General features: G+C 45.3%; 1 protein-coding gene across 1 annotated transcript in view; it reads left to right on the top strand.

Moving 5' to 3' along the window:
* Positions 1–1494: 1494 nt before the first annotated feature.
* HSPA12A (heat shock protein family A (Hsp70) member 12A) overlaps positions 1495–22051 on the top strand; it is a 73429-nt gene continuing 52872 nt past the window's right edge. The window contains exons 1-2 of the mRNA XM_015425059.1: positions 1495–1670; positions 20832–20917. Of these exons, the coding sequence (XP_015280545.1) occupies positions 1643–1670; positions 20832–20917 (114 nt within the window). The 5' untranslated portion in view covers positions 1495–1642. The remainder of the gene's footprint in view (positions 1671–20831; positions 20918–22051) is intronic.

Raw genomic sequence — 22051 nt, 5'->3', positions numbered from 1 at the left:
TCTTTTCCTTCCTGCTATCTGATACTATCTCTTTGAAGCAAAATGCTATTCTTAGGGATGAGACTCCCTTCCTTCTGGCTTAACACATCTCTCTCTCTCACACACACACACAAAGGAGCATGCTCTCCATCTTTGGCACCATGGATGCAGGACATGCATTCTGCATCTGCATCCAACCTAGCTAGTTAGATTAGATCGTATCCCTCTCTCACCTATGCTATCTAGAATGTAGTTCCCTGAATAAACGATTTTTATTAGTTTGAACTTGACAAGTGGCTCCCTGTAACTTTGTACCTGTGCTAGCACATACAGTACAGAGAAGCTGCTGCTGCAAGTCTTGTGCACTCTGCTACATAATAGAAATTCCTAGCGATACCATACCAGTGAATCTAACATTTTTAACCTGGGAAAATGTGATCAAAATAACATTAATTGATACTGTGACTGTTGTGTATAATACACCAGTGTTTCTGAAGTTATTAATAACTAACATAAAAAGCAGAAAGAATTGCTTTTCCCCACTGCTTCTTGTTCATTTGTGTATTAATAACTACCAGCAGTATCCTTTGCACAATGCCTGCCACCGCTGTATAAAGTGTTATATGGCTTTAATTCCTTCAACACTGTGCACTTCCATGGTGTGCATAACTTTTATGCAGCCCTGCACATGGCTGGTTTCAAGAACCGCATCCCAGCTGTTGTCTCTGACACACCACAACGATAAATCCATATTACTCTCACCTGAGATATAGAAGGTTTAGCTTACAAGAGAGTAGTGGCAAGACAAGGCCTGAAATGTCCAATTTTTTTCTTTCCCATCCCCAAATCCACCCTGATGAAGAATTCTGGAGAACTGGAAAGCTTGTGCACTGTTCTGTGTCATTTGGTTGGTCCTAATAAAAGGACTTCTGGTTTTGGAACCAACCAGACTACCTGATGCCTGTCTTGTGGAAGTATCCTACAATGGTTTAAATATACTTGTGCTTTTGTTGTTGCGTGGAAGACTCTTAGACATTATCTGGTTTATTTGTGCATTTAGCCATTTCAAGGCACCACTAGTCCTGGTGTTTGACCCTGGCATTCACATGGGATGCCTGGTGGACAGAGTCCTTCAGCAAGAGCCTGTTCTGTGTTGGCTGTGATTTTCCAAAAAGGAGCAGGCAATCCTGAAAATTAAGAGGCGCCTCTTTAAAATAATAATAAAAAAAGGTGTGCGATGGTGGTTCGGGTACACAAACCTGCTTCGTGGAGGACTGGTTGTAAACGCGCCTTTGTCAACTGCAGCCCTGCTTCCCGTGTGTGCTAGTGCATGCGGGGGGAGGCAGCCCACTCCAAAGGGGAGGGGCGCTGCAGAAATCTGAGCAGCCGGAGTCTTGCAGCAGGGAAGAAAGGCTTGTGAACGGCCGGGTCAAGCGCCAAGCCTTCCCTTTGGCTGCTCGCACAGCCAGTCGTGGGTGGGGAAAGAGGCAGGAGCGAAGCCTCGGCCGAGTGGGCAGATCTGGGGGAGAAGCAATTGCTGCAGGATTGCCGCACACCCGATGGCTGCGGCTGCAGAGTGAGCGGAGCGCTCCTTCCCCTCCCGGCTGCTCTCGCCTCCCGGAGCTGAACGATAGAGCGGAGGGTGCCGCAGACGCCTCCAGCCATGGCGGGGACCGAAGGCGTCACGGCAGGTAACGGCGCTGGCAGCGGGGAGGGGGGTTGTCTAGGTGGGCGGTGGGTTCTCCTTCCAGAAAACTGCGGCTGTCCAAGACACTGCTCTGCAGTGCAGGAGCCCGGCCTGGGAATGCCGTGCCGCTGAGCTCGGGGGCGGGGGGGGGGGCCGAGGCGGGGGGGGGGGGGGGGGCGTGCCTGCGATCGCCTCTGTCTACCGGGTGAGACAGGGGGTGCTGCTCATATTGCCAGTGCTGCAGTTTCCCTGAGAGAGGAACGATTTACTGCGGCGGGGATAAATCCAGTACTTGCCTGTGTCTTCCCAGGAGAGTGTGTGTAGAATTAGAAACGAAGTGATACACGGATAAATACGGGCAGGACCTAGAAAGGCGCAGGTGTAGGTGGTGTATACAGAGACACTTAGGGGTTAGAGCGGGATAGTAAATCAAATAAATAAATAAATAAGCAATACCTAGTGTATCTGGGCGAAAGTATGTAAGTATAATATTAAAGGCCCTTGTAGATAAATGCAATGTTACATAGACATACATACATACAAGGTGTATGAATAGTGTAGCGGCCCCCCCATACATGCATATATATATAAACATGTATGCTCATATGGGGAATAACTGCATGCAGTGTAAATGGCGATAGGAAATACAATGCTTTATATCCATAGGTGTAAGTATGTGCACGAGCGTATATGTATTGTTGGAGGAAAACAGACAAACATCCGCGTGGTGTTCCCAGATCACCAATGTGATGGGAAGTGCTTAAGGAACTTGCTCCAGCGTTACTTTGGACACGACAGGCTTATGTAAGGCAGGAGGATCCTCGTTTGTAAATTGCCCCTGTGCGGATCTGTCTGGACGGCGAGCTTTTAATTGCAGCGCGCGGACACACGCGTCAAGCAGGCGATGGCCCGTCTTTTCAGGCGAGCGTCTGGGGACTCGTGGGGCCGATTCGATTTGCTCGCCACTGGGAAGTGGGCCTGCTGCGGCGCGGGAGTCTGAGTAGCCCAGGACTGCACGAGGTGCCAAGGTGGGCGGGCTCCCGTGCAGTCCTGTCTTCTGACACCGGCTGTTTCATGAGGAGTTCTCCCACCCGGGCTTGGCATTGTTTCCTTTTGCCGTTTCCCTGCAAGCGCTGCTCCCAGGAGTTCAGCTATAAGCTCCCCTTCCTCAGTAGACGGCTGACCGGTCATCCCAGGCTGTCTGGGGAAGGGGAGGACTGCACCAGATCCGGAGGAGGAGACGCGGCCGGCGATAGGCTCCGGATGAAGAAAGCAATGCGGCGGAGTCCTAGACGCCCCTCCCCCGCGGCGTCGTGTCTCCTCGGCAAGGCCGGGAGGAGGATGCTCTGCATGTGCTCTGCGGCTGGGCGGGGCTCTGGGCCAGAGATCACTCAGGCTGGCAATGCAGTGATTTCCCAGAACCTGGAACTGCAGGGGCCACCCGGCACGGAGGCCCTTCCTTGCCTGTTTCTCTCCCGCAGACCATTTTCCAGAAAGGGGAAGCTTGTCTTCAGGTTGGTAGCCAGAGTGACGAACAGTGTCTGAAATAAAGGAGAACTGCACTTTGGAGCTGGTAACAGAGAAGTGGCTTCGTTCAGCAGTTAGGTTTCAAGGTGATGTTCCCTAGACTCTCAACATCACGGCAAACGCAGATAATGTTCCAGCATGTCACAGTTAGACAGAATGGGGACAGTTTAGGAGGTAGGGGAGGTATGTAGACTTCAGAAACCAAGAAGTGCCAAGCAAAACAAATTTGACTTGAAAGATAACCTTCCTACCTTCTTTATCTTTTTTGATTAATTCTTAATGTACTTTAAAAGTAATAATTTTTAATTTAATTTAGATGTTTTAAAAAAGTGGATGACTTTGGCACAAACTATTATGTCTTCCTATTTCTGTAGGGTTATAGTCTCTGATTGTGAGGGGACACCATTCCTTGACAACATAGATCTATAGATATTTCATATTAAAGGACTTCCTCTCCCATTTTTTAGCACTTAATAAAATAACTAATTATTCCACTTAGTTGTTGTGACAGTCCCATTGTTAGAATATTCATGTACAGGGCATGCTCAAGCTGTTTCCATGTGCACACACACTCTTATATCTGTTGGGATCTGTGCCCCATCCTCAAGAGACCTATTGACTCTGTTTGTGACATTTGTGAATAGATTTAGGGGAGGAGATTAAAATTAGGAAATCCCCTGCCCCTATCCTGTCTTCCTAAGGTTCTGTGTGGGGCAGGTAACTGAAGTTTTCCCACAGTAACCCAGTGCCTTCGGAATTCTGATACCCTAGTTGATGTAGGTTGGAATGGCCTTACAGGTGTGTGATGTGGCTGACATGCTACTTGCTTCAGGGAACTCCTGTAACTTTGAGTCTGATCTGCACAATTCTACATGACTGTGTATGACAGAGAGAGACTGAACTAGCTGAGGGCTTACTTCATCAGTATGCAGTCTGAAAGTGAATGGTTCATAATAAAGTAATTCAAATGCACGGCATCTCAAGCAAAAACAGGGCACCGATTTTGAAATGTGGAAAAAATGAATCTTGAAAGAGAGCAAATTTTTATGTATTGCGTTCACTGACAGATGCTTCCTGTTTTTCCAATTCTTCTTTTCCCCAAGATCTTTTAAATCTATTTCCTAAATAACAATTTGGGGTGGCCTTTTTAAAGAAGTAGATATGTAAAGCATTACAGAGATAGCCTTCAAATAATGGAAAGCAAAGAAAAACTGTTACATGATGGATGCTGCATTTTTTTCACATGTTCAGTAATTCTTGTGAAGACTGATGCTAAAATGAAAAAAAGTAGGGTGGCTTCTCTGGTACTCAGGCATGAGATTCATTAGAGTACCTATTTGCTATACAAGAAATGCTGACACTAGTTTATCTTCTTATGACTTTGGGAGCAACATAGATTTTAAAAAAGAGAGTGATGTTGCTTTCTAAAATCATTTATATTGAAAAGGTAATGGTGATGAAATCTGTTGCTTATTAAACTATGCTTCATTGATGAAACTGCCTAAATCAAAGAGAAGCAGCAAAACACTGCAGTTCCCGAATATTAATTATCTTTATGGTTTCAGGTCTTACAGCACTGCAGTACTTCCAGTCTCAGCCAGACAGCAAAACTCCTGTGCTGGAGCTTCACATAATACCAACCCAGAGAACTGCAACTCAGCTGGTTTAAGAGTGGTATCAGACTAGCAATGTACTTAGATACTCAGCGTATTATACCAGCTATTGTTTAGCTAAAATACAGTGTTATTTTTAACACAGAGACTGTTTATGATAAGCCAGGGAAACAGGGGAAACCTGTTCTACCTGACGTATCCAGGAACACTAGAAAGTGATGTGAAGGTGTTAATGCTATCAGTCTCATCTTTGAGGAGTGAAACTCAACAATACTTATAAACGCTGGAGGAGTCCCCCAGGGATAGCAGCATCCAGAACAAGCTAGGATTTAGCATAGCAGGTGAGAAGAACCTTGTAAGAGAGAAGAAACAATTAATGGCCTGTAGGAACTTTGATTTTTTCAAGTGTTAGAATCCTGGAAAGGATAAGAACTCCTGCTGGTGGGGAAAGACTGACTCACATGTACTTGATATGCAGGTTGTGTGCTGCCACATAATGTAGCTGCTCCAGTCACCCCTGCATCTCTTGCTGCGAAGAGACACCCAACAGAATGGGCCCATTTCACGTCACACCACCACTGTACCACTTCCTGCCTTTAGCCTCAATTATTCTGATTATCTTGACTAGCAAATAAATTGGAACATTTCATGAAACAAGACTGATAGTTTTATTACACGTGAAGGAACAGTGATCATACTAGACATAAATTGTTAGTGTTTTGCTTTGGAAACTTGGTAAATAATATTTTGTAAGTGTATATAGACATTTCTGAATACAGTAGGAAAGTTGTACAGATTGTACAGAAAGTTGTACAGATCTGTATCATACTATGTGACTGTATTAAAGAGGGAGAAGTCGGTTAGTGAGACCCCTCCACTTGCCTGCCTGAAACTATTTGCCATGTGCCTTCTCCACATCCAGAACCAACTGCTTGCATTGGGAAAGAGATGAAGCCTTGAGGCACCTCCACCTCTGCTTGACTGCTTCTCTCTCTCTACACCAGTGGCTGTTCTTCCACCTAGTAATTATCCAACCATTACATTATCTAGCAGTACCTAAGCTTGCTTATTTTTCTCTTTGCTTCCCACCAATTTTCCCTTTCAAACTATATATATTATATCATAGTGATTATTTTGAATTGTAAATACCTTTCAGTGCTGTGATAGAAAGGTGGTCTATATATTTAGTAAATAAATAATTTGCTAGTCAGGTGGTGCAAAAAATACAGAAGAACCTGACTTTTATTCTAGAAATCAACATGATGTAAAGTGTCATAACACAAACATATAGGAGTGTGCATTGCTTGCTCAATGCATACTTTTGAAATTTCTAAGAGTTAACCTTTCAGAAGCTGCCTCTGCATGACTCCCAAATTGTTATTTGAATGACCAAAAGTGGCTTGGAGAGGTTTACAAAGAGGAAATCAAGAGAACATTTATCCTGCACACATCAGTAGCAGCATTTCCCCTTTAAAATTCATTAGAGACTGCCCACCCCACAATGCTTTTTTAAGACTTGAAAATATTTTCTCTGTTGTCTAGCATCTGCTTCCCAGGCCCCTTGTGATGTGTGGGAGTTATGGCCCACAGTCCATAGGCCCTTCTGCCTATCAAAGTGGCAGGTGTCAAGCTCGTAATGGACTGTTATAAGTATATTTTCAGAAAGATAACTTTTCATTATGTGAGAAATACTTAATACCAAAAATAAGCAAGACTCCTATGCTGCTCTCTATTCACTCTATTATTTATATTGGTTATACATATTCTATAAAACATTTTTGGAGACATACCCAGAACTGGAATGCTACATTCTGAAGAATCTGGGAGGTACTGTGGAATAATTGGTTCTTCTTACTGGGCATAGTGATGTACCCAGTATTTGGACGACCTAATGAAGAAGGTTGAAACACAGTATAGACATGTGACACTTACCGTCTAGTTACTTTCTAATACTGTATTTATTGGAATTTTTTATAAAGAATGCAAGTGCATAAGCAGCATCAATTAAATTTTTAAAAAGAAGAATTGGAGAGCCTGGGGCTTTGTGGCCCAAAACAAATGTGATACTGAAAAGTTCCATATATAGAGATCCCATTTTATATAATAGCCGATGTATAGGGCCCCAATTGAGATCAGAAAGAGAGAATTAAGTCAGTTTACTCTGTGCTATTTTTTTGTCCTGTAAAACCTCATTGAGCCAGGAAAAAAGGTTTATTAGGAGCAAACAAATGCCTGCTCTAGGATTCAAGGGGGACAAAATCTGTATCATGAGAGGTAAACCAATTTTATGAGTCCCAAAAGAACAGGCTGCTTTCTGTGCAAGGGCTCAATAGTACATGTTCAGGCAGACATGAAACCTGGACCTTTCCTAACTGGTGCAAGGAAGGCTTCATAAATGGATCAGGCAGACACACCCTGGGACACAGCAGGGTCTTGGTGAAACCTCGTATTATTACTATACATCTTTGACGAGCACTGGGGGGCTCTTGCTGAACTCCTATCTTCACATCAGTAGCAGCATTTCCCCTTTAAAAGTCATTAGAGACTTGCTGAACTCCTGTGGAAACTCCTTACATAGCACTTGCTTCCATACTCATTCTTTTACATTCATTGTGTCATCAAACACTACATTGTCAAAATATATGTATAAGCACTTAACTCATGTCCTACCCATGCACTTTGTCAGATGTTGCTAAAGAGTGGAAATTCCAATAACATGAAACAATGTAGGAATGGATAAGTGTTAAACTGACCATATCTGGTGCTGATACCCTTCTGTATCATTCTGTTGCAGATCAGTTTCTTCTCTGGGTAGTTTGGGTTTTGTAACTGCCCTGGTCCCATATGTCTGGTGTCAGCTGTCTGCTCATGAAAATTAACTGCACAAGGAGGATGACTTGTCAGGAATTCTCCAGTTTGAAGTTGCCTTATACTGAAAGAGAACCTTGGTCCATCAAAGTCATTATTGTTTGCTCAGACTGGCAGTGGCTGTCTGGGATCTCAGGCAGAGATCTTTTACATCACCTACTATTTGAGCCTTTTAACTGGAGGTACTAGTGATAGAACTGGGACCTTCTGCATGATAAGCAGATGCTCTGTTACTGGGTCACAGCCCCTGCCCAATGAGAGTAGTTTGCACAAGTGATTGTCACACCTTTAGCCTATGGTGGAGACCAGTGCTAAATTCTTATATAGCTTTTAGGCCCTGTATGTTTGTTCCAAATAGCAGTTATGCAGAAACGAGGAAAAGGCTTAAACCACTCTAGATTGTCCAGATTTGAATCCTGGTCCCTTGGGCCTATTTATTTTTATCACTTCAGTGTTCTTTACATAGGATTCTCACCACCCCAGCTATTTTGACCCTTGGTTGCAGAGCACATGCAATGTTTGCAGAAAGTTCTGGGTTCTGTCCCTGGGGTCTTTTGCTGAAGAACCTCAGGTATCAAGTGCTAGGAAGGACCCCTCTTTGCCTGAGACCTTGGAGAGGCACTGCCAGGCAGTGCAGACAATACAGAGATAGATGGGCCATCTTGGTATAAGGCAGCGTCACGTGTTCATAAGAAAGGAAGAGAAAATCATATAAATAGAAACACGAAACAAGGCAGAGGAAACTGGGGGACATTAAATGAGGAGCTCTGTAATACTTGAAATTCAAAACATAGAACTTGGGGATCTTGTATTATGAAATTAGAAATAGTTACAGTTTTAATCACCGAACTTGCTACCTCTGCATTTGAAAGAAAGTCACATGAAGAAGATATAGCCCAACTCATTGCTATTTCTATCTGTTCTATGAAAGCAAGGAAGATAATTAAGTTTTAATAGAAGCTATCCACAAAATAGCATATGGCAAGATGTAATATTACCATTTGGGGATCCATAAGGTCCAGTTCCACAATTAAGTTTTTGAAAAACTCTGAGGCAGAGGGTAATATGTCTGTGTCATAAATTTGGATCCTTATGCAGAGTTGTCAGACTCCCTGGTGGAGGCAGGGGTCTCCCTTGCCAGGCCAGCCCCCCCAGCCACCGATCAGCTGGCTGGCAGGGGGACTTACCAGTAGAAAGAAGAAGGCCTAGGCCACATTGCCAGCATTGCACATTGCTGGTGACTTCCAGGTGTCAGATCCCCAGTTAAAACACTCCCCACAACACTTTTGGCAGTGATGCTTTATTAGAGATATGCTTACTTACAGGAACTGATTCTTTGTTAGGACTGAAGAAAGTACGTGGAATTCAGAGGTTATAGGTAAAACCCAGTGCACCCCCACACCCCATGCATACGTCAGCATTTGCCCACTAGCGTTTATATGACAACCCTGACAGATATACAGTGTCTTATATACTCCAGCCTAGCAAAAGAGTCTCCAAGGCCAAATCCCATGAGAACAGGTCGAGGGGATCAACTTGAGGAATAATGGCTACTACAGACAGACACTCAATCCATACACACTCCCTTCAGGAATTCCCTCCCCCCTAAAGCATGGCAAAGGAGCTGCGGTGGTTCAAGTGGTTAAGATGCTGAACTGCAGGCTGTGGAAGGTCGGTAGTTCAGCAGTTCAAGACTTGGGTGCCGCATGACGGAGTGAGCTCCCATCTCTAGTTCCAGCTCCTGCCAACCAAGCAATTCGAAAGCAAGAAATTGCAAGTAGATAAATAGGTACCACTTCAGTGGGAAGGTAACAGCGTTCCGTGTGCCTTGGTGTTTAGTCATGCAAGCCACATGACCACGGAAACATCTTCAGACAGCGCTGGCTCTTCAGCTTTGAAACGGAGATTAGCACCGCAACCAGTGTTCCCTCTAAGCTGAGTTAGGGTGAGCTAGCTCACAGTTTTTAGCCTCCGTCTCACACATTTTTGTCTCAGCTCAGGAAGGATGGCTCCGGAGCAAACTAATGTATGCAGTAGCCAAATCACTCGCTCACAACTTTAATGTCAGTAGCTCACAAAGTAGAATTTTTGCTCCCAAGACTACACAGCTTAGAGGGAACATTGACCGCAACCCTAGAGTCAGATTCAATTGGCTTTCGAGCAAGGGAACCTTTACCTTTACTTAAAGCATGGCAAGGTGAACAGTAAAGCAAAGCAAAGAGAAATGAAACTGAAACCTTGACATCAGGCAACACTGGCATTTGGATAAAAACTCCATGGTAGAAGCTGGTTTTACCATAGAGTTTTTGCCCAACTACTGAGCATCACCTGGAAGTCCCTGGCATGATAATATCAATTCCTGTGCGATGCTGGCACTGTGGTCTAGGCCTTCTTCTTTCTAATGATAAGTTCCCACCCCACTCCTCTCCGGTTGCCAGGAGGGACCTGGCAACCCTATTCATATGCCTAGGTGACTTGGCCTAGGCCACCTTTTTTCTATTGGTAAGTCCCTCTCATCCCCCACCAGTTGCGAGGAGGGACCTGGCAACCCTATCCTTATGCCAATGATTATATGTAGGGTTGCCAGGGCTGGGCTGGAAGATACCTGGAGACTTTGGGGGTGGATCCCGGAGAGGATGGGGTTTGGGCAGGGGAGGGGCCTCAGCATGGTCCAATGCCATAGAGCCCACCCTTAAAAGCAGCCATTTTCTCCAGGTGAACTGATCTCTGTCCACTGGAGATCAGTTGCAAAAGTGGGAGATCCATAGGCCCCACCTGGAGGCTGGCAGCCCTAATTATATGCTAACTTCATTTCCTAGGCCCAAGGCTGATTAGTGGAACAGCTTCTCTTCCTCTCAGAGGCCTGGTACTTGCTCTAAATTTTCCCTCTGGGCCTACATTTCTCAGATACTCTCTGAGCCTGGGAATGGACCTGGTAAAATTGAAGGGAAGAGGTAAGCCAATTGTCTCAGAGGACGGAGGGCCTTGGACAAAGTTAATATAAGGCCCACCTCACCCAAAGGAGGCTGCTATTCTCGCTGTAATGTATCCGCCATTACAACGTGCGCGACCGTTGGGCCATGCGGTCAAGCACAACCCCAGAAGGCTGGCAGCCCTAATTATATGCTAACTTCATTTCCTAGGCCCAAGGCTGATTAGTGGAGCAGCTTCTCTACCTCTCAGAGGCCTGGTACTTGCTCTAAATTTTCCCTCTGGGCCTACATTTCCCAGATAGTCTCTGAGCCTGGGAATGCACCTGGTAAAATTGAAGGGAAGAGGTAAGCCAATTGTCTCAGAGGACGGAGGGCCTTGGACAAAGTTAATATAAGGCCCACCTCACCCAAAGGAGGCTGTTATTCTCTCCAAGGAACTAGGCATGAGTTAACGTTAGGAGTCAATGAGGTAGCTGGATTAGGAAGACATGATTGTTTTTCTGTTGCTTCATGATGTGTATGTTTTGCTCTGCTTGTTGGGAGCATACACTCTGTTAGACAATCTGCCTGTTCATAACTAAGAGCTGAGTCTTATTCTTCTCAGTGCTCCACCAGGGAGAGGGGTGCTAGAAGTGCAGCGGAGGTGGTGGTCAATGTTCCCTCTAAGCTGTGGAGTCTCGTGAGCAAAAAATTCTACTTTATGAGCTACTGGCCTTAAAGTTGTGAGCGAGCGATTGGCTACTGCATAAGTTACTTTGCTCCGGAGCTGTCCTTCCTGAGTGAAGACAAAAATGTGAGGGCCAGAGGCTAAATAACTGTGAGCTAGCTCACACTAACTCAGCTTAGAGGGAACACTGGTGGTGGTAGTCCAGGTCCACATTTTTTTTGGGATGCACTAGACCTGAGTGATGTTAGCTGAGAAGGCTTCCATGTAGGCTTTTGGGAGCAGAAGGGGTTGGAAGTGAGTGGGGCAGGATGGCTCCCTGCAGGTGGTAAGACCCCCCCCCCTTCCTTCTGTAGTATAGTTACCCAGGTCTGTACAGAGAATCCCATGATATTCTGTTCCTTCAAGAGATGTTACTATAACGGCACCCCAAAAGACTGCTTGATGCAAGGGAAGAGTTACAAGAGACATTAAGAATTATTCTCTTTTGCGGTTTGATTTTATGCATTTTTTCAAAAAGTCCCAATATATTCAGTGGGGCTTGCTTCCGGGTGCATAGGTGTTCAGCCTTAACTCTTGATATCCCCCCCCCCCCAGGCGTGCTTTAAACCATTTTAACATAATTGGAATTCCACTGAGGATCTCATTCAGTCTGAGTATGTCATGGTAAAACATTACCCTGTATAAGATTATTAATGTGGTCTTTCTGGCAAAGTGCATTTGTCCACAGCATTCGCTTTCTAAAACAATATCTAGGGGAGTGCTTTGTTTATGAAATGACCACAGGCAAATTGCTGCATCATGGTTCATGATGCAGCAGTTCTGAAGATGCAGACGTTGCTGTAACGTTTGGACGAAGATAGGATTTAATGATACATGGAGAACAAATTTAAAACAAGGGAGTTAAATTCAACAGCAGTTTGTTCCCGGAAAGGAAAGATCATTAGAAAGTTGTTTTTCTGGATGTAATCTCACACATGCTCTTCAAAGTATTTTGCCCCCTGGTAAATTTGCTCCATATTCTGGCCACCCCCACCCGCCAATTTGCAAACCTCTGTGTGTATATCAGCATGTATGAAAGGGTATATTGATCAGGGCAAAAAAAAAAAAAGATTATATGTGTTGAAAATGCTCCACCTTTGCTATATCCTCTCCTATCTGGCTTCAGTTTCATTGAAAAATAAGAGACAAGCTTCCAAAGTCATAGTAATGATTCCCAAGGCCTTAGCCCGTTTCATAATTAAATGTGCCCGGTGTCTTTGCCCCTCCTCGTTTGTTTGCTACCTTCTAAACTGTCTTACCCAGGTTAGCATATTTTATCCATAATCAGTGCATGGCCCATGGACTCTTCTGCTTTTCTTCCTTAAGGTCTGCCTTACATTGCACATAGCTTTTTGGCGCTGCAAGATATGAGTTTCTGGCATGTCAGCTTTATATATCAGTTGGTCTGTTAATTTCATATCACCACTACCAGCTGCTCTTTGCCTCAGTTGAATGTGGCATATGCCAAATGTAGACTGGTTACTTCCTTGCCATCCAACAGTGACCATCCTACCTTGTCCTGTCACTCTCTAGAGCGGCTGCTGTCTTCTTCTGTTTCTCTTTCCTCTGCTTTATCTTGCTGTAACTCATGAGCAGAGGTTCACAAATCCACTTTTGGATTTGGATTATGGGGAAGATTCCTTTTCTGGCCCTATGGCAATCAGGACATGCAGCAACAAACAAATTCTTTCCTGGGAGCTCTTTTCATGCTGTGGTTTGGAGATGGTCAACAGCAAGAAAGTCTTTTTCTGAGCAGCAGGAGAAACCTGATGTTTTTAAATTACCATGCCCAGTTGGAAACAACAGAAGTCTCCTGTCTCCAAATCTGTCTGGCAGATACCAGAGGACTGGAAGAAGAGAGGTCTTGCCTTATTTGCAGTGCAGTAAAAGAATGGGAAGTCTCTCCCACTATTCCTTTATTTTGTCCATTTCTCTTTGTAAGTTAGAGAAGATTCTGCTTTTTCCATTAACCCGCTACACAGGCAAGGGGAGAATTGTTGCCTGGACATGGAGAACATTTTTCAGTCCTGAGGTTATTATAATCCAGTGGAGGAGTTGTGAGAGCCATTGAGAATTATTCTCTTTTGCCCCATTATATTCAGTGGGGCTTGCTTCCAGGTGCATAGGGTGGTGGTGAACACAATAATAGCTTTTTCCATTAACCCGCTACACAGGCAAGGGGAGAATTGTTGCCTGGACATGGAGAACATTTTTCAGTCCTGAGGTTATTATAATCCAGTGGAGGAGTTGCGAGAGCCATTGAGAATTATTCTCTTTTGCTGTTTGATTTCATGCATTTTTTTCCAAAAATCCCATTATATTCAGTGGGGCTTGCTTCTAGGTGCATAGGGTGGTGATGAACACAATAATCATTGGCTTGAGACAAGCCATTGTTGGCAGACCCCTGTCAAATTCAACTGGCCATTAGTGAATTTGTGAGAGCTACAACTCTTCTTTAACCTGAAAAGTTTATTTCTTTTTAAATTTTAGAATGATGTGTTCCTGAAAATGATTACCTGGCATTTTCTGTCCATCTTTCTGTCATTTCCAGAGATGTGTTGGATGGATGCATGTAGGTCAGAGGAATGAAGGAAAACCAGCTAAATAGTTTTTCAGTAGATAGGTAATATACATGCTCCTTGACAATGTCCCAGTACAATGTAATAGATAGTTTAATGGTTAGAGGGCTTGAAAGAAAAATAGGAAGTGGAATCATAGGTGGTGCAAGCCTAGAAGGAAGCTATCAGATTTGACAGAACTCATAATTACCAGAACAATCTATGATTCCTTTACTTAGAACATATTTTATGTTGGCCTCTTCAGACAGGAAGGATGTGTCTCAGATAGATGGTAGAACTAATATCATCCCATTACAGAAGAAAAATGGAGTAGTAGTGAGAGCATGATACCATATTTTAGGACCTTATATCACAGCTAAATTCTGACAAGAATGTTTCCACAATGGTCCAGAAGATAGTGTGGATCTTAAACCCATTGTATGGCGCTAGACAAATCAGGTTTGTAAGTCTCCATTCCAACCAGTCCCCTCACTGTAAAATCAACGCCCAGGCCAAACTGCTGGTCCTAGAGACACCAAATTCAGGGAGAGTGCTCCTATCGTGACGTAGGTGCTCACTAAGAAGGGATTTTTAGAAATCCGACCCCTAAGTGGGTCAAAAGGGGGAAAATGTGCTCCCCCCATTGATTCCTATGTGGCTCCTAGGCAGCTAACGCTCTGCACCCCCCACTCTCTGATTGGTCAGCTGCAGAGATCAGTGTTCAGAGGTAAAAAAAAACCCCAAACCCAACAGTTACAGGGGAATGCAGAGAGCTAATGACAGTTGAGGAAATCAGGCATGGCCAAGAACCACCTGTGAGGTGAAGCAGAGCTGCTTGCCCAGCCTCTCTGATGGCTTTCAACACATTCCCCCCCACCTACATCTAACAGGCGGTTGTCTGTCAGGTGCAGCCCCACCTCCACAGTGACTTCTAATACTCCTTCCCCCTCCTACACTGGACAGGCAGCTGCCTGTCAGGTGTAGGAGAGGAGGTGGGATGGCTTCCAACACACTCCCCCCACCTACATCTAACAGGCGGTTGTCTGGCAGGTGCAGCCCCACCTCCACCATGGCTTCTAATACTCCCCCTCCCCCTCCTACACTGGACTAATACTCCCTCCCCCTCCTCCCTCCTACCCTAACCCTGTCAGCTGTAGGAGAGGAGGTGGGGTGGCCTCCAACACATTCCCCCACCTCCTACACCTAACAGGTGGTTGTCTGTCAGGAGCAGCCCCACCTCCACTGTAGCTTCTAACACTCCTCCCCTCCCCCTCCTACACTGGACAGGCGCTTGTCTGTCAGGTGCACTGCCTGTCCAGTTTAGGAGAGGAGGTGTGGTGGCTACCAACACACTCTCCCCACCTCCTACACCTAACAGGCACTGGTCTGTCAGGTGCAGCAGCGGTTGCAGGGTGCTTTAAGCCATGAGGGAGCCTGCCCCAGCAGTAACGCCTTAGTGATCCTGCCAGCCCTGCCTCCATGGTGGCTTCTAATACTTTCCCCCCCTCCTCATCCTACACTGGACAGGCAGCTGCCTGTCAGGTGTAGGAGAGGAGGTGGGATGCTTACAGCTGCCGGGGAGGTTTGCTCAGCAGGATTGCCTTAGCACTGCTGCTGGCCCAGCCTCCCTGATGCCTTTAAATACAATCCCCCCCATTCTTAAATGGACAGTTCTATGTGGCCTGCTCCAGAGTGAACTCATCAAGCAGCCTGGTAATCCTAGCACCTGAGGGCAGAACCACCAATGCGGTGTACAGAGAGGTCCTTCAGTAGAGAGAGAAAAAAGTACGTATGTCTCACTTCATTTCTTACACTACAATCTTCTCTTTTACAATTCCTACAACAAATGTCACATTTCAAATTTCACATCATCAGTATTATAACTGGATTTACGGAATTTAAATTCCGTAGCGAAGCACGGGTACCAGGCTAGTGATCAATATAGAGCTGATTTTACAAACCAAGTCACTGGTGGGCCAATATAATAAAGGCTAGAAAGCTTTACCAATGAAGAATGCTATATAAATAAGTAGTAGTAATAGAGTTTTGCTGGAGGCCAAGATCTATCTTACCATGGTAGATTCTAGATAAGAACCGCCAAGTGAACACTAAGAACTTAGTTTCATATTTTACTGTAGTGTGGATGATGAGATAAAAATAGAGAAGGGAGAGGAAAATCAGTTATGGAACGTTATTTCTTGAATCTAGCTGTTCCTTCATGCCATTGCTGTGAGCTTTAAACAGTACCCCCAACAGCTTTGATTATAGGATATGTCTATGCAATAATATGGTGTCCATGGAAACCTTTAAAAAGGTGCTATATTATCTAGATTGAACTAAACTGGAATGCATTCTCTTGAATTGTCTCTAGCAATCCCAAATCAGTTGCTTCCTTCTCAGGTGTTCTGGAAAGTAGTAATAGACACATGAAAGTCATTTTTTTAAAAAAAAAATGAGATTTGTAATCTGTGAAATGGTTATTATAATTAAAGCGACAGTCTAACAAAGTCCAGACATTACACCGCTTTGAACATTTTATTTCCTCTTAAACTGTGACAGCCAAGCATGGAGAAGAATATGAGGAAGGGAAAAGCCATAAAAACAGTGCAGTCCTTACACTGTTTAACTAGTATTGAACAAGACAGCTGAAATGTTTTCATGGTAATGATAAAGGATTAATCTGATAGCCTGAAATTCTGGTTGATAACCAATTTGTGATTCTCTCTTAGCTGGGGAAGAGATGACAGTCTTTTCACTGATGCAGCTGATGTTTTGTATATCAATTTGCTGTGAAGCAACCACAAGCACTGTGTACATATCGCCGAACTATTAAAAAACTGGACATTTTATGACCAGGAAATGCTGAATCTGTGATCACAAGCCTTTAAACAATCTACAACAATATATGGGCATTATTAAGGAGGATTTGTTTGTTTGTTTCTTTATAAGTCTTGAGAGGAGGCGAAGGTGCAGGAATGAAATCATCAGTTTGCTAGTAATAAATCATATTAAAATACTGAACATAGCAAATTCTCATGGAATCTAAGAGGCAGTAATTTAGTTTAAGATTTACCATGCCAGATTTAGTATCTGAGTTGGGTTTAAATACATTTGGGAGACATTTCATATAATAATGTAAATCTGTATAGTCACCAGCTAGTTGGAATTTAGGTCAACTGGAAAATCTGTTGAAAGGATTGACTTTATATACATACAAAATATCACTGCTCAGAAGTATCAAGGAGCCTTTCAGCCCCCCCTGAGTAAGAATTTAGAGATCAGGAACTCCTCAGCCCCCAACATTAGCAAACAGGACTCCAGTTCTGCGTTACAGGCGACGATACTGGGAGAGAAGAAGCTGTTCCCAGTGTCTTGCTGTCAGGACAACAGTTGCTTTCTAAGTTCAGGGTATTTATGACTGTCATGGCTGATTCAGTCCATCTTGTCCCTAAAAGCAACAAAACATTTGTACACAGCTCACATACTCTGCTTGGGAGAATCACAGTCTAACACAGGGATGTCAAACTCATTTGTTACGAGGGCTGGATGTGACATAAATGGGACTTTGACAGGCCAGGCCATGTGTGTCATAAAATGTAATGCCAGGTAGCAAAGATGTTAACTTTATAAAGGACACCAACAAACACAAAGTTTTTAAACTTAAACTACAAACATGCTTAAAATAGTGACACCCTTGCCATATTTTTTAATTTAACAATCTTTGATAACTGACACCTCCCCAACCTCCCCCCCGCCCTTAAAAGATGCCTACCTGAAATGGAAAGGTGGGGGGGGGATAGAGGGATTTGGCAATGCAATGTTTTAAATAAAACACCAAGAAAAAGCACAAGGATCACAGCAGAAACTAAAAATAAAATCTTAAAATATAAAATGCTCTGAGTCTAGGAAAACATGAAATGTCTGGGCATTGCAAGCTCCCCCCCCCCCCCCCCGGTCTACTCAGAGTGGCAGTGGCTCTCCAGTGTAATGTTCCCCTTTGGCTGTGGGTTCCCAAGTTAGAGTACTCACTCAGGTACCCGTTCTCAGGTCCATTCAGCAGAGACAAGCTGGCTCAAAACATCATCCCTTTATTTGCAAGGAGACAACTTCAACTGCATACAAACACTGGAAAGTTGAACTATTTGAGCTCCACTCCATTGAAATACATTGTAGCTCAAAAGAAGTTGCAAAGAAAATGCAGAATGGATTTTCAATTAAGGTTTCACTGCTCAGATAGACTACTGTGGGACTGGAATGACAGCCCCCAGAGTGGAATTCCATTCCCAGAACACAGCTGCTACTCCCAGGGACTGTCATTCCTCTCTGGGGACTGTCGTTCCAGTCCCAGAGTAGTCTATCTTGGCCCAGAGACCTTAAAGGAAAATCCATTCTGCATTTTCTTTGCAAGTTTTTTTGTGCTTTAGCCAAGAGGAGCTTCCTGCCTGAGGAGAAACAGGCAAAGACAAGGCCCAGCCAGCTAGGAAGTTTGGCAGCCCTGATCTCCCTCAGAATGGTGAGGACAGGCAGGGGAGGGGGTGGGGTGGAGAAGAGAGCCATGGGCCAGATTAAAGACCTGGGTGGGCTGGTTCTGGCCTACAGACCATAGGTTTAACACCCCTGGCTTACATCATTCCCCTCTCCTCTGTTTTATGCTCGCAACAACCCTGTGAAGTTGGTTAGGCTGAGAGTGTACAACTGGCCCAAGGCTACCCACCTAGCTTCCATGGTACAAGTGGGAATCAGAATCTGGGTCTCCCAGATCTAGTCTCACATTCTAACCACCGCACCCAGCTGGCTCATTCACCCAGACCACCTGCTGGCCTCTCCTCCCTCACACAGCAGCCCGTGAGGTGAGGGAGGGAAACTGTTGTTAGGTCAGCCCTGGAGGTGTAACTGGGCCCCTGCTAGGTTTGACAGATTACTATGACCAGTGGCACCTGCAGAACCATCCACAGCCACCGAAGGCACCTGAGAGCCCTCCCTCTTAGGCATGTCATCGGACAGCCCTCAGGGGAGTCACAGATGGGGTGGGGAGAGAGTGGGGCAGGCAGGGGTGTGGAGCTCCTGTCATGTAGTCAAAACCAAACAGACAGAGACACAGCTGTGGAACAACACAGACTGTACTGAGCTGCAAACCACTGTGAGGTGTGAAGACTCCACTCGCTACCTCCTTGGGGCCATGGGGAAGAGGACTGAGAATCCCTTGTGCCGCATGTGGGGGTCGGCTGGGTGCAATGCTCCACTCCAACAGTAGAGCTGGAACAGCAGACTGAGCAGAGTGGGAGGGGAGGCAGGACTAGCCACACCCACAAGTTTTCCTAGGGTCGCCAGGGCCGCAGTCTGGGCAGGGGTTCCCCTGGTTTTGTTGGGTCCTTTTTGCCATTGGCCAACTGGCCATGGGGGGGGAGAACCCCACCTGTAAATGCCCCTGAATGTGACATAATGTCACCCAGAAGTGACATCATCACTTCACCAACATTGAAGGGGGTGATGCTCTGGTTTTTGGGCAAAACTTTGTGACATCATTGTGCACTTCACGTGTGCACCAGAAGATCCTTGAACAGATCCTGGAGCCCCCAGCCAGCAGCCAAGTAGGACCTGACAACCCTGAGTTTCCCTGTTGAATCTTCCCCTGCAGAAAGTAAAACAGAGGTACATGCAGCCATGGTAACCCAGCACAAGTGCCATGCCAGCCTTGGCCATGGATGTGTTGTCCTGACAGGGTCTGCGAATGGGGCCTCCACCACAATGGGGGGGCCTCCACCACAAACCCCCACTTGAGGCACATGATGGTGCCATCTGAATTACATTCACCTGTCCTGTGTTGAAGTGCTCAAGGATTGCTGGTGATTCATCTGCAGCAGCAGCACCTGCAACTGCTGCTCAAGGCTCTGATTCTGCAAGGAAATGAGTCAAAGGGTCGCCTGGCCAGCTGGTTTACCACGTACAGTGGAGCAGCTGCCAGATTTCCCCCCCCCCAACCACTGACATGCCTTGTCCTCTGCCGAGGGTGGGAAACAGGCAAATGACAAAGCATACCTCCCTCCCCCGCAGATCTCCTGAGAAACTTTCCTGGGATCTTTTCCCACGCCATATCAGTGGGCATGGTAGTGTGAGTCTGTGGCTTGTGCCACCCCTGCACAAACTCAGTGCTGGGCACTCAGTGTTATGGCACTGAGGCTCAAGTGAGGGGAATGGGAGAGCAGGTTTGGGATCCTTGCCCTTGCTTACCTGTCAGTGTGTGGTCACCTCTTTGGGTTGAGCCTTCAAAGGTGGGGTGCCTGTTAGGATTCTGAAATGTGAGAAATCAGCCACAGAGTATGGACTTTGCTCTCCTCCTTGGGTCTTAGTGCTAAGTGCCCTTTCTGTGCTTTTCCCACAACCAAAGTGCCTTGCTGCTTGGTCTATGTCTGCATAGCAGGGAACTCTGAGACAGAGTCCCATGCTGCATGCCTTAACTACTGAGTTGTAAGATGTCCTGGCTGAAGGTTGGGGGGGGGGCTGCAATTGGGTGCTGGGGAGGGGGCTTGGCCGCCCCAGGGAGGGACATTATCGGTCGAGCCCGTAGTAGGCATCTTGCGCTTCTCTGAGCCTAATTGGCGTGGCTGCGGCAGGAGATGAGACAACTTGATTTTTCAGTTCAATGGGTGCCTATGGACCACACCATGTCTTTTGTTGATGTTACTTTCTGCCTCTAGCAGGGGCATTCCCAGGCTGGAAGGGTTCCGGGAACCAACTAACTGTGGCCACGTCCCCCAAACCACCCACAGCCATGCCAGTGTAGGGGCCTACACCTCCATTGTGCCAACAGGCAGCTACTGGGGGCCTGTGCCATTGTAACTGGCCCTTACACTGGCATATCTCGGACATCTGCTGACGCAAAGGTCAGTTGGCACCCTGAGTGCTTTCAGGGACCCCCCCATTAGGATTGCACTGTTAAAGACTTCCATTTTCTTTCAGATGGAGCCCCAACATCTGCCTATGCTTCTCCAGCCAGGAGTCTGGGAGACCCTGGAATAACACCACTGTCTCCATCACATATTGCGGTGAGTAGTACAGCCTATATGTCACTGGTATTATTCTCTCCCTGTCCATGGTGAAGAGTGAATTCTATGGCTATGCAGAGGACTTCTGTGGCTGTTCTGTTTGGTTTGCTATGTATATTGCTGAAGGACGATTTCTCATGGTATGAATCCATGTACCAGCTTAGATCCTCTCAGGGCTCTCTCTTGGATGTGCCATTTTTGAAGTCCACTAGACCAACCATGACTCTAGCGTACTTGTTCTTGGTGGTGTCACCTGTTCTTTGGAATAGTCTAGAGGAATATAGGAGGATTCCCAATCTGGCACAGTTTCAGAGGCACTGTAAATATTTTTAAAGGATAATTTTACTGATTTGAATCCATGTTGAGTGCATGCACAGGAGAGTAACCAAGGGTTAATCTTTGGGGCTTTTTGTATTTATAATATTTTAATATTTTTGAATGGTGTTGTGTGTGCATTTAGAAGCTGCCTTAAGCCACTGCTGGATGGTGTGAAAGGTCAGGTACCAAATATTTTCATAAATAAACTATGCCAGAAGCTTCTTTGCAGTGCATTCTTTTTTCATTCTGACTAATGTTTATAGATTAGTTCCTTCAGAATGACTAGGCAGACCACTTGCTTCATTAACCATTGAAACCTCAGTAGTCCCAAGCAAAGGAAGAAGTTGCTACAGAGGTGAACTAAAAGATCTTTTTTGATTCTGCCCAGGAGCTGAGGATTTAGAAGTGTGTGTCAGCACTGGCTATATCACAGTGTAGAGAGCAATAACAGGCCCACGAAGCAATGTACTTGACTGAGTAGTTTCTTTGCATTACAAGAATGGTTGAAGTCTACAAAAATTTAAACTGTCAGGCGATGCTCCCTCTAAGCTGTGGAGTCTTGTAGCAAAAAATCTACTTTGTGAGCAAGCGATTTTGCTACTGCATTAATTAGTTTGCTCTGGAGCCATCCTTCCTGAGCTAAGACAAAAATGTGGGAGCCGGAGGCTAAAAAACTGTGAGGTAGCTCACACTAACTCAGCTTAGAGGGAACAGTGCTGTCAGGCTTTATTGGTCACTAGGAATTCTGTTTTGACATTTTGTGTGGTTTTGACAGTGGCCAAGCAATAGAGTGCCTTGAGCTTGATATATAAGATG

This window comes from Gekko japonicus, unplaced genomic scaffold, assembly GCF_001447785.1.
Source record: "Gekko japonicus isolate JY-2015 unplaced genomic scaffold, Gekko_japonicus_V1.1 scaffold2582, whole genome shotgun sequence".
Classification (NCBI taxonomy): domain Eukaryota; kingdom Metazoa; phylum Chordata; class Lepidosauria; order Squamata; family Gekkonidae; genus Gekko; species Gekko japonicus.
The sequence above is the reverse complement of the archived record's forward strand: the minus strand, read 5'-3'. Positions and strand labels throughout refer to the sequence as shown.